This window comes from Haemaphysalis longicornis, unplaced genomic scaffold, assembly GCF_048455015.1.
Source record: "Haemaphysalis longicornis isolate Haplotype H1 unplaced genomic scaffold, Haemaphysalis longicornis Haplotype H1 scaffold_7, whole genome shotgun sequence".
NCBI classification, from domain to species: Eukaryota; Metazoa; Arthropoda; class Arachnida; order Ixodida; family Ixodidae; genus Haemaphysalis; species Haemaphysalis longicornis.
The window spans coordinates 122,571,759-122,582,910 of record NW_027526422.1 but is presented as its reverse complement, the minus strand read 5'-3'; the positions used below and the strand labels follow the sequence as shown (position 1 = coordinate 122,582,910).

Below are 11,152 nucleotides of genomic sequence, written 5' to 3'. Positions count from 1 at the left end.
CAAAAAGATACATCATGGGTCATGGTTCAATACGATCAAGTGTTGGATCAATATGATCATGGATCAATACGATTTTGAGAGTGTTGCTGTGCTTGCTGCCCACCGTGTTAGCTTTGCTTCAAAATTTCGGTGCTTTTGACATCTTTTTGTTTCTTAGTCAATATTGTGTGTGTTAGGTTTTAATTCATGCCCTCTCCCTCAGCTTCTTCAATCTGTTACCTATATCCCCCCTACATACACACCAGCAGGCATTTTTATGTCTACCCAAGGGTTGAACTGGTACTCAGACTATTTGGTCGACTGTGTTCAGCCAACCATTCAATAACCCTAAATTGGACTGGGCGATCTAAACACACAGCTCTTCAACCCTGTTGCAAAGTGAACTGACAGCATTATTAGGTGACATTTAAATATGACACGTAAAAACACAGTGATTTCTACTAATAGCATCTTCGATAAACTGCACCAGTCACACCGGGGCGCACCGGTGCGCCTCTTCATCCTTGATCAACTGCGGTGGTGTGCACCATCTGTCCTCCATAAACCGGGCCACACCGTCACGGGGCAGTTTTTGGCTGCCCCGCCACACACTGAGGGAGTCGACGGGGCTCCGGGGTGCAATCACAAGATACATTGCGAACAACGCTGGAGAAGCGGCTTCCTCCACCGTCTGCTGCAGCGACGGTGGTGATGGCGCATCGGTGCACTTGTGTGAAGGTGGACAGAGCTGTATGTTGTTGCTGACAAGGATGACTTGCTTGCGAAATCATTGGGCAATGATGCGACGGGCTCCGCACGGAGGCAACAACGGCCAGAGATTGTAAATGAAGACATGAACTTCGTGTACTGCAAAGAAGGCTGCATGAATTGCCAGCCAGGTTGACATTTGCATCCGCTTCGTTCGATTGAATTTTCATGAACAGTCACTGCGGTGCCTAGACCATCAAGCGGAAGGGTGGACAGAAACAGGCACTCGTATCATGGCTTTAACGAAGATGAGAATCAGCTTGTATGTAGCTGTTTAGCTGAAGTGGTGAAAGTGCATTGTTGCGCATGTGTGACGGATATGGGTTTAATGTACACATAATCATTGCCCTTCAATAAATATCACTTTCTAGTAGCGCTGTGTCACGTTATGCTGCTTTATTGCCACTTGTGAACATTTTTATGCGTTGCTTTCTTAGCTTAAGAGATGGTGCTTGGGTAGAATTGCTCAGTTTTTCCTCGATCAACGCTTCATGCCGGGTGCACATTGTCACCTGGCACTGTGTGTTGCACCGGTTTTGGGGGCAACCCCGGTGCGTGCTTATTAAGGACGTTATATGTTGACAACCGACCAGAACTAAAAAGCACCATTTATCATTTTCAGTGAAATTGACACCCCTTGTTCCTTCAGGGAATGTTTGTAAGGATCTTACTGGAAGATGCACAAGTTGAGCACAAACAAGGGTTCATCCAGAATTTCGCTTTTGGGGGGTTGTCCAAATTCTCCTCATGGGGTGTTGGGGGGATTTTGAGTGGGGAGGGGGCATTGAAGAAATCCCTGTTTAAACTTTACAATGCTCCAATAGGAATTAGAGTATCTGAAAACACCTGGTGATGGGACACGCTTAATCCATAAAAGCACATAACAAGCTGGGGCTTCAGCATTTTTTTTTTCAGTTTAACGTACCATGTACAGCCAAACTGTTCACTGTGAAGTATTTGTTTCTGTATAACAGCACGTTGCGCCGTATCCTCCAAAACAGTGCATGACAGACGTTAGACGTACACATTTGTGCCCTAGCTGCCTGTCCACACTGTATTTTTCCTTTTTTAAGTAACAGTCAGAAGCCCTACCAAACAACGATGTCAAGACATGCTTTGGCTCACACCAAGGCAAGCACAGTTTATTGCTGCAGCCTTGGTTGCTTTTCTTTACCGCACACTGTACCTGTTTGCTGTACCCATCACGGTTTTCGCGTCGTTCGTCGCTTCGGTTGCTTTCTCATGTTGCGCCTTGAGCTATGCCCCTTCAGAGGTTTTCGCTGCTGTCAGCAGTCCTTTTACACAACAGGTTTGCTGTCATTAATTGTCGTATTAGCGTGATGTGGCTTGTCTGCAAGATCGGTGCGTGACAAACAAGCGTTACCGAACTAGCGGCGTATTTCACTTCATTCGTGGCTACCGTCGCTTGCATGGAAGAGATCGGGGATGATCTGAGATAGCTTTGTTGGGTCAAATAAGGGAGCTTTGGCTATATCGCTTGTAACACTAGCGTAGTTGGCCTTGTCAGCAAGATCGGTGCGAGAGAAGCAAGCGCTATAACTGCCGAAATGTCTAAACTACGGTCAAAACAAGACACAAGCAACAATATCCATTGACACTTTGGTAATTATACTGCATTCTTAGCCCTCCAAAGCCTCTTGCTACGATGGTGCAGTGGTAGAATGCTCGTCTAGCGTTTTGATAGTCGCAAGTTCGAATCTCGGCGAAGATTTTTTTTTTTTTTGTCCGTGAGGAATTTAATAGCTTTTTTTTTACAAGGGTAAGCGCTTGTTTCCTGCTTCCAATCACGGCAACGTTGGCGATTTGTTCCGTCTCTTTCTCTAAAAAAGGAAAAGAAACCGCTGAGAATTGACCGGAATAAAGTCCGTCAAAACTATCGAAACTACTTTAACATCATTGTAAATGTGTCAGAGTTTTTCATTACTATGTACTTCTGCGTATGAAAACTTCAATTTGAAGATATAAACTTGTTATAGCTTTCAGAAACGAAAAGATTATTGCCAATATTCTCGTACTAACACGACTTCCGTCAAACATAGAGGTGCTGCTGTTGCAGCCTGGCAACTATGTCTCACATTGTGTGTGCGTTTGTGAGGATCCCGCGTTTGTGCTGTGCTGTTTGCATCAGTTTTATCTGCAGATTTCCAGCTGAAATCAAACTTATAGAAGTTTTATTGCGCGATGTCAGTCCTTACAACCTACGCATGTGTTGAAAACATGGGCACTGGAAGAACGATCATCGCCGCCCGCCTCAAAAGACTGCGCGTCTAAAGTGGATGGCATTGCTTCCGAACAAAGTGTATTGGTGTTCGCAAAGTGAAGACGACAGTGAAGAAGGATTTTACGTAGGAAACATCGTTCCTGCTAGGGTAAGTAGGCATGTTTTATAAATCTATACTTGTTTGGAACGGGTTCTGGTGTTAATGGGTCAGCGGTTCACTAAACCCCCATTTCATTTTCTCTGAAATCCTAGGGGACTTGCGTACTTTCTGGGCGACCTGGATTTACCTGTCCACGGTTTCCGCGGCAGTCAGCATCAAATTACGCGTAAGCTAGACCTTAACTACGACGCTCGCGCTGTAGTAGAGGGCTGCTAATTATTTGACATGATCACATCACGCGAGGTTCTTTAACACCTATGCGTTTTTGCGTTATGTGTCTACCAAAATCTGCCTTCGCGACTGCAGATCCCGTCGAAATTTCGCGTGAGCGGCACAACGCTGTGATCAGTACACATTCGTGAATGCCTGCGGTATACGATGAAGTAACGTGGACAGGAGATGCCCTGGAAGTAGTGTACATGCGAAAAAGCGGGCCCTTGATTCCGTAGGAGCAGCTCGCGGGAACTGTGGGGCCCGATATCAGAGGCATCTGCATTGTTGTAAATTAGTGATGAAAGTTAAGCAAGGTGTCAACATCCTAATATCCCGAAATTGAAGACCATACAGAGACTAACAAGGAAACTTTAGGCCCGCACTCTCAACTCGATTTATATTGGAGAATCGAACTTGCAAAGACAAGCTAGGCAATGCAATAGAGGATCCTCAACAAGCACACACTAGTCCCTATTGAAAGCTATGGACCCAGATAAGCTGCTAGCATGCGTTCAATGCAAATTAGCGTAGCGGTAAGCTTTGGATATATCATGAATACCCCAATCGCATTACTGGCGTGTCTAATAAACACATCCTTAATGTGACCTAAATTTCACTTTGGATGTTGCTGGAATGTTCTTATTATTGCCTTGATGGTGAATGTCCTTAAGCGATTACAAATCCACTTGATGTAAGCATTTGATCTTTGCGTGGCCTTCTCTTGTATTTCAACTACTGTCTGTGCACTCACAGATCGTGTACCTTCAGGTGCTGCTGCTGGCTGTCCTGGGTCGGCTGCCTGTCAGTCCAGTTCCCAAGGCTTTGCCAGGGCCTCCCCTGGCCAACCACCTGCTGGACCTAAGCTGCGGCCGGCCTTCCCTTGGTGCTCTGTATGCTTCGCCACCAGGAAAAGCCATTCCTTTGTCTGTCACCTGGCACCAAGTCACTCGGCACACCCCTTCAAACGCACGTCATTTCCTCGGCCCCAGGCACTGTTGCCATTCAGCGCACCCATCGATTATGTACTTGCAGGTTAGTTATTGCACGTTGTGCATACTTCCATTGTCATGATGTATACCTGTTAGCAGTGTTCTAGCCTTTGGTTATTGGAAACATTTTCGTGAAGCAGTGCTGTGCATTTTAAGCATGTTATTGGTTAGTGGGGATATTCAAGAGAATCCGGAGGCGCACGCAGAGAAACCGAACTTTGTTTTAAAGGGTTCATTCGCATGGAATCAAGCCAGGCAATCCTTTTAAAATGTTTCTATACATATGCAGCGGGTGTGGAGAGGGCCTATCCATAATCCACATACTCATTCAATGCAAGGCACTTGACATAACACAATGCAAACACTTCCAACAACTATACACACGACATATTCCACAACGTCATACTTCTTAGGAGACAAGCCCATGTTTTCACTCAAACGTGTTTTCGAGTTTCTTACCGACGTAAAATTTTTACATCTCATTTCTTATCATGCATCTTGACAACCTGGCCCTTTACACCAGTCATCTTAATTATGTTGTGTCTTACTTTGTTTATTTTTACTGAAATGTTTTACTTTTACTTTCATGTCGCTCTCATAACACGACTTTTGTTTGGCGCTCTTTGCCCTTAGTTTGCCTTGCGCCATTAAAACCTAAACACCATCATCATCATAAAATCTTTCTATAAGGCTTGAAGAACTAACCATACAAACTGACGTGGAACTACTTTCTATTTTAGGTAAGCTTAAAATTCCACCTACTTCAGATCCTACTGGTATTATTTACAGTGTACTGAAAAGTACAATCCACACTGTAGAATTCTGATGGCGCTATTTTCAGTCTCTCGACAGGCGCTATTCTGAGTGATGGGTGGATAGCCGAGGTAGTACAAACCTTTCCATCTGGGTACCGTGCTTGACCATTAAACTACAGGCCAATTTCCCTAACAAGCACCATATGCAAGGTTGTGGAACATTTCATTCTCTCTCAAGTCACTAAGTACTTATAAAATTACATCATCATATTTGAATATCAGCATGGGGTAAGAGTAACTCAGAAGGGTTACTCTCGTAAAGCGCAACTTTCTGGGATTCTTCAGGGTCTACATTCATCCATTGACGCAGGTTTACACACTCCTGCAGTTTATCTCAATTTTTGTAACGCATTTGATCGCATTACACACCGCAGACTACTTCTCAGACTTCACCCTAATGTCCTCATTTGGATCACGGATTTTCTTCCTTGTTGAATTAAAGGGGCCCTAAACAGGGTTCCAAATGTAGCGATTTTACGTGCTGTTCGCTGAAGGAACAGCATCCCGCAAAAAATGGTTTAAAAGTGTTAAGTATTAGCTAAGTTATTGTTCAATAAAAAGGGTTGGCAATAAGGCCTGGAGCTTTCACCCTGTCCTCACACCTCTTAATCGGTGTGAATGCTATGACATCACTGACATGCACAAGACCACCTAGAGACCTTACAGTTTCGAGGTACACACAGCCATTGACTCTGCTTGTCACGCTTTTCTTTTTTAGCAGGCGACGTGTATGCTCTGCCTACTGCTGGCTGCGCTGAGCTGAGTGGGGCAGTAAGCAGGCGGGCCGCTCGCACTGCCGAGGTTGCGTCGGTACGTCAGTTGTAGAATGGGGGAAATGAGTGTTTGACGGCCAGATAGGGGGGTCCCAAACACAACATGTTCGCTGGTGACTGTAATTGAAGATTTCCACCTACGATTGGCGGTTCGCTAGCATTTCTTGCAGGTGGCGCTGTTGCAGCGAGCAGGTCCTTTTAACTTGCGCAGAAAAGGCTTAGCATTGCCGCAGTTATTCAGTCACCACTTTACGAAGCTGAGCTGATGACGATTACCAGCGCAATCGTTCACTGCACTATTTCCCCCTTTCATGCATTTGTAAACTGATTTCCAGCAATAGTCCCCCTCTGGCGGGCAGGGACAAGTTTTAACTGCTGCGGTTCATGCCATATCGCGTATACACTGCACAGCGGGGTCTTTGTCGACCGTGCAGGCAGATGCTTGCCGCGGTCACGCTTGTAGCGGCGATTCCACCTGCAGAGACTCTCCGTGTTTTTCGGTGTTATTCATACTTTGCAAACAATGCACTATATCCACAAACTCAGCTAAGCTCCTGTAACGGATGGCGACGATCGACATTTGTTTTTCCAAAGATAGCTGTGCTGTAGTGCCGTTCGGCAGAACTGCCGAACCATGCACCTGCATTTCCACCGCAGCTGGGAACGCTGATTAACTGCAGATTTTAGGAAACCCGCCAAAAGCAACGCTGTAGTGTTCAGCACCAGCTTTGCCATGAAGGTTGCGTCAGAGTCGCAAAGTTACGTCAGAGTGTGTGAGAATGGCGACAAGGATTGACAGGTAAACAAGGAAAGAAGTGAAGACCTTTCTTGCACTTTTGTGCAGCATTCGCTTTACGCAGAGGTATTATATTTGGTATACGTTGTCGTGAACATGTTGTCTAGCAATTTTGTATTTGAAACCACTACCTTCGGAAGCCTACTTAATGCCCCTTCAAGTTAACGTCTGCTAATACCTCTACTTATTTTGCCCCCATTATATTGGTGTCGTCCAAGGCAGTGTGCTTGGTCCTCTATATTTTAAATCTATTTTTATCATCTACCATGTTGCATATCTTCCCGTGCACATCTCTTCACAGACGATGTTGCAGTTTATCACACAATCTCTTTCGACAACCACCATCAATGCTTTCAAACTGATTAAAGCACTTCTCTGGGCTAGTTGTTCATATCACGCTTGGGTTAGATTAATGCGCTGCTTAGGCTTACGATACAAGGATGGAGACAAAGAAACACACAACGCAAATGGGTAAGTGCAAACAAGCAACTATTTGTTCTTTGGAACGCCTCCAACAGCTTTACAGAAAAGAGAAGAAGCAAACACTAAAAAAAAGGTGGGGGGGGGGGAGGGGGAGATTTAAGGCGATAAATGAAACAACGAAATACAGAAATTTTGACTCTGAACTATTCAAGTTGAATGCGCAGAAGCCTAATCATCAGAATTTTCTGCGCACACCCGGATTTACAGGGGCCAGGGTGCATCTTTTAAAAGGACAGTTTTGCAACAACCTTAAGACTATGACGCGTGCTCACGTATTCTCCGAATGTGCCTGATTCCATGAAACAGGACTTCACAATTTTCCTTTTCTGCAGCTTGGGTAATCTGAACAAAACCTCGGTCTGCCCAAATAAAGCCTTCTATCCACACACTTTGCAGTGTGCGGCCAAGTTTCCAGGCCCGCTCGTCTGCTCACCTGTGTAGCGGGTGCTCCCTGAGCCTGGTGTTTACGCACCTGCCTGGGCGTCCCATCCAGCTTCTTTTGCAGTTCAAGGGGATGCGGTAGACAGCGCCGACCGAGCATTCAACAAATTTTGTTTTCTCCATTGTGTCAAACTGATATTTTCACGCCGTGTTTCCATCCTGATTAACCCTCTTACAAAGCCCTTTAATTTGATGGGGGCTGAGAAAACGACTCCAGCTTCTCGCTTCGCTTTTAGCTTCTTTATCTTGTGTATGTACAGGCTAACTTTCTTTCTCTGCTGTTCTTTGGGCCCTTGCTTGGCTTTACCCCCTTTAGCACTTCTAGGCAGTGGACACAAGAACTTGCGTGGGAAACCCACTAGACCTTAAGCGTGCCCACTGTTACAGTTACAGGACTTTTTTTAGGGCTTGGAGGAAACAGCCTGCAACAATGCTTCTCTTTACTAGCTTTTTGCAATACTTGAGCACTTTCACACTGCATTTGAGGGGTGACAGTTCAAACATGAGACACCTGACAGCAATAGGCTGCGGTATTTAGACATTCAAATCCATTTTGGAGCATCCAACACGTGCGGGTCTTATCGAAGCGGGCAGGGGGGGGGGAAGGGGGGTACCTACGCTTCCCTTTAACTCTGGACATCCGAAGCTAGTACAGAGAAGCATTGCTGCAGGCTGTTTCCTCCAAGCCCTAAAAAAAGTCCTGTAACTGTAACAGTGGGCACGCTTAAGGTCTAGTGGGTTTCCCACGCAAGTTCTTGTGTCCACTGCCTAGAAGTGCTAAAGGGGGTAAAGCCAAGCAAGGGCCCAAAGAACAGCAGAGAAAGAAAGTTAGCCTGTACATACACAAGATAAAGAAGCTAAAAGCGAAGCGAGAAGCTGGAGTCGTTTTCTCAGCCCCCATCAAATTAAAGGGCTTTGTAAGAGGGTTAATCAGGATGGAAACACGGCGTGAAAATATCAGTTTGACACAAAGCAGAAAACAAAATTTGTTGAATGCTCGGTCGGCGCTGTCTACCGCATCCCCTTGAACTGCAAAAGAAGCTGGATGGGACGCCCAGGCAGGTGCGTAAACACCAGGCTCAGGGAGCACCCGCTACACAGGTGAGCAGACGAGCGGGCCTGGAAACTTGGCCGCACACTGCAAAGTGTGTGGATAGAAGGCTTTATTTGGGCAGACCGAAGTTTTGTTCAGATCACCCAAGCTGCAGAAAAGGAAAATTGTGAAGTCCTGTTTCATGGAATCAGGCACATTCGGAGAATACGTGAGCACGCGTCATAGTCTTAAGGTTGTTGCAAAACTGTCCTTTTAAAAGATGCACCCTGGCCCCTGTAAATCCGGGTGTGCGCAGAAAATTCTGATGATTAGGCTTCTGCGCATTCAACTTGAATAGTTCAGAGTCAAAATTTCTGTATTTCGTTGTTTCATTTCTCGCCTTAAATCTCCCCCTCCCCCCCCCCCCCCCTTTAGCCCTTTTTTTAGTGTTTGTTTCTTCTCTTTTCTGTAAAGCTGTTGGAGGCGTTCCAAAGAATAAATAGTTGTTTGTTAGCACTTACCCATTGGCGTTGTGTGTTTCTTCGGGGTAAGAGCATTGCGTAATTGTTGCTCACAGAAGAGCTTTACATTTGAGGCAAGAGGTGATGAATGAAGCATAACCTCTAGCTCCTGTTGAACAACTCTTTCCACAATTTGATAAGGAGCTCCTTTTGTTGCCTTCACCATTTTTGTAATTCTTCTATTTCCCGTCTCAAAGGGAAAGACGGAGAAAGCCGATAACGGTCCTAAATTTTCCACACAGTTTTCGAGATGCAACAACTGGTGCACGTTACAGGTCATAAAACATTGTCCATACAGTCCTTCGGCTCTTGCCACGAACACTTGAAGCAGGTGTCCTAGAACAACAATACATTTAGCTATCGATTGTAAGCTTTGACACGATCCAAATTTTCATGAGAAGGAGGGTCATATGCGATGCAATTCGTTTATTTTTTAGAGCTGTGACGAATTCCCCGCAATAGATGCTTATTTTAAATGAAAAGTTATTTGATGTCTTCGAGACTGCACTGGTTTGTTTCAGCCACCATCTAGTGTCATCAAATACTCGTTCAACTTATTCCAGCGAGAAGTCGCTGCAGACATTAAGCTCATATATCGGGCCCTTGCCTCTGATTCATGTTGGTTTTGCCCCCCATTATTTCACTGTTGCTGTTTTCATAAATTTCGTTATGGCCAGAGGGGCAGAGCTGGCCCAATAATACTAAGGAGATGAGAGGTGGTTATCAAATGCTCCATCAGCTTTTCACTGTTTGTCACTCAAGCAGTGCAGGAAAGCCCAAGTGGAGAGACCTCGCTCGTAATTTTCAAATGGTTTTATTCGAACAAAATGGAAATTTGGGTGAGTTGGTACAAATTCATGATGAAATGTAACAGCGCAATAAACAACGAGGGACACAGAAGCGCCCGTCTTGTGAATTTTCTTCTGTGTCCCTCGCCGTTTATTGCGCTGTTACATTTCACCAGGTCTTATTCGGTTTGAGTTGAAATGAAATATTGCATTATTTGATTCAATTGTTATATTGTAGTTGCAAATTCTTGCACATTATTAAAGATCAGGGATAGGGGCAAAATAAACAATATTGCGAATGCACTGTTCTCACAACATAGCATCCACATAAACTCGTGAGGCAAGTGCCATGTCCAAGTGGTGGTCCGTGCTCAATATAAGATGTGCTGGTATAGGCTTGCACCTCGGACCTTAGCATCAGCCTGCAGCCATGCTGTGAGCTCAAGCTCATGAAGCTTCAGGGAAACATGGCTTTTCTTTGGTGCCCCTCCCCACACCTTTCTCCACTGCGCTAGTACAATAATAAGGGACACATCTCCACATGTGACGAATCTTGCATTTAAGTGTGGGCCAACGATGTTTGGTGGTCATAGTCATAGCATTGTGAGCAAGCACAGCTTCTGGAGTTGTGAAGAGTAGCCTCATTTGACCATGGAAAGTCTTCACAGGTGGTACAACTAACTGAGCATGTATGTAATATCGCTTGATTAATGGGTCAGACACACCCAAAAGGTTCACGTGCACCCTCTAAACACATGTTCTCTGCTCCCTCTCTTTTTCCATTTTGTGCAGGTGCCCATGGTTACTTCATGAAACACCGGGACAGTGAAGCTACCACGGAGAAGCGGCTGAAAGCATTTAACGGATATGTGGCCAACCTGCTGCGGGACATGAAATAAAAGGGAAAAGGCAGCAGCTTCCAAGTATTCTTTTGCGTATTCTACTGTGCAAGGATCTAAGCACATTCACAGCACAATATCAACACCTGCGCATTTAACGCTTGTATTACACGCACACATCGAATACATATTGTCGCTCACCCCACCCAGCAAAATCTGTACGACAAACTCGAACGACATCGCTTGCAACGATCCGACTTGTATGATCCAACGTATATGATGAGCTACTACGATGAGCTACTACGATGTGCT

General features: G+C 45.2%; 1 protein-coding gene across 3 annotated transcripts; it reads left to right on the top strand.

The window, feature by feature from the left end:
- Positions 1–2,846: 2,846 nt before the first annotated feature.
- On the top strand, positions 2,847–11,039 carry LOC144145020 (uncharacterized). 3 transcript variants are annotated; one of them, XR_013317398.1, is made up of 4 exons: positions 2,847–3,137; positions 3,242–3,315; positions 4,116–4,394; positions 10,794–11,039. XR_013317398.1 is itself a non-coding variant. In XM_077676522.1 (3 exons), exons 1-3 carry the CDS (start codon positions 3,045–3,047, stop codon positions 10,812–10,814), a joined length of 378 nt encoding a protein of 125 aa, XP_077532648.1. In that variant the 5' UTR covers positions 2,847–3,044; the 3' UTR covers positions 10,815–11,039. The 3 variants fall into 3 exon arrangements, 2 of the variants coding, with proteins under 2 accessions (XP_077532648.1, XP_077532647.1); XM_077676522.1 differs by lacking the exon at positions 3,242–3,315 and having other exon boundaries at positions 4,131–4,394; XM_077676521.1 differs by lacking the exon at positions 3,242–3,315.
- The last annotated feature ends 113 nt before the right edge of the window (positions 11,040–11,152 follow it).

Coding starts and splice junctions, on each gene's coding strand:
- LOC144145020 (XM_077676521.1), top strand. CDS start 3,045: ATGGCATTGCTTCCGAACAAAGTGTATTGGTGTTCGCAAAGTGAAGAC. Junction 3,138..4,115: donor GAAACATCGTTCCTGCTAGG/GTAAGTAGGCAT, acceptor GTGCACTCACAG/ATCGTGTACCTTCAGGTGCT. Junction 4,395..10,793: donor CATCGATTATGTACTTGCAG/GTTAGTTATTGC, acceptor CATTTTGTGCAG/GTGCCCATGGTTACTTCATG.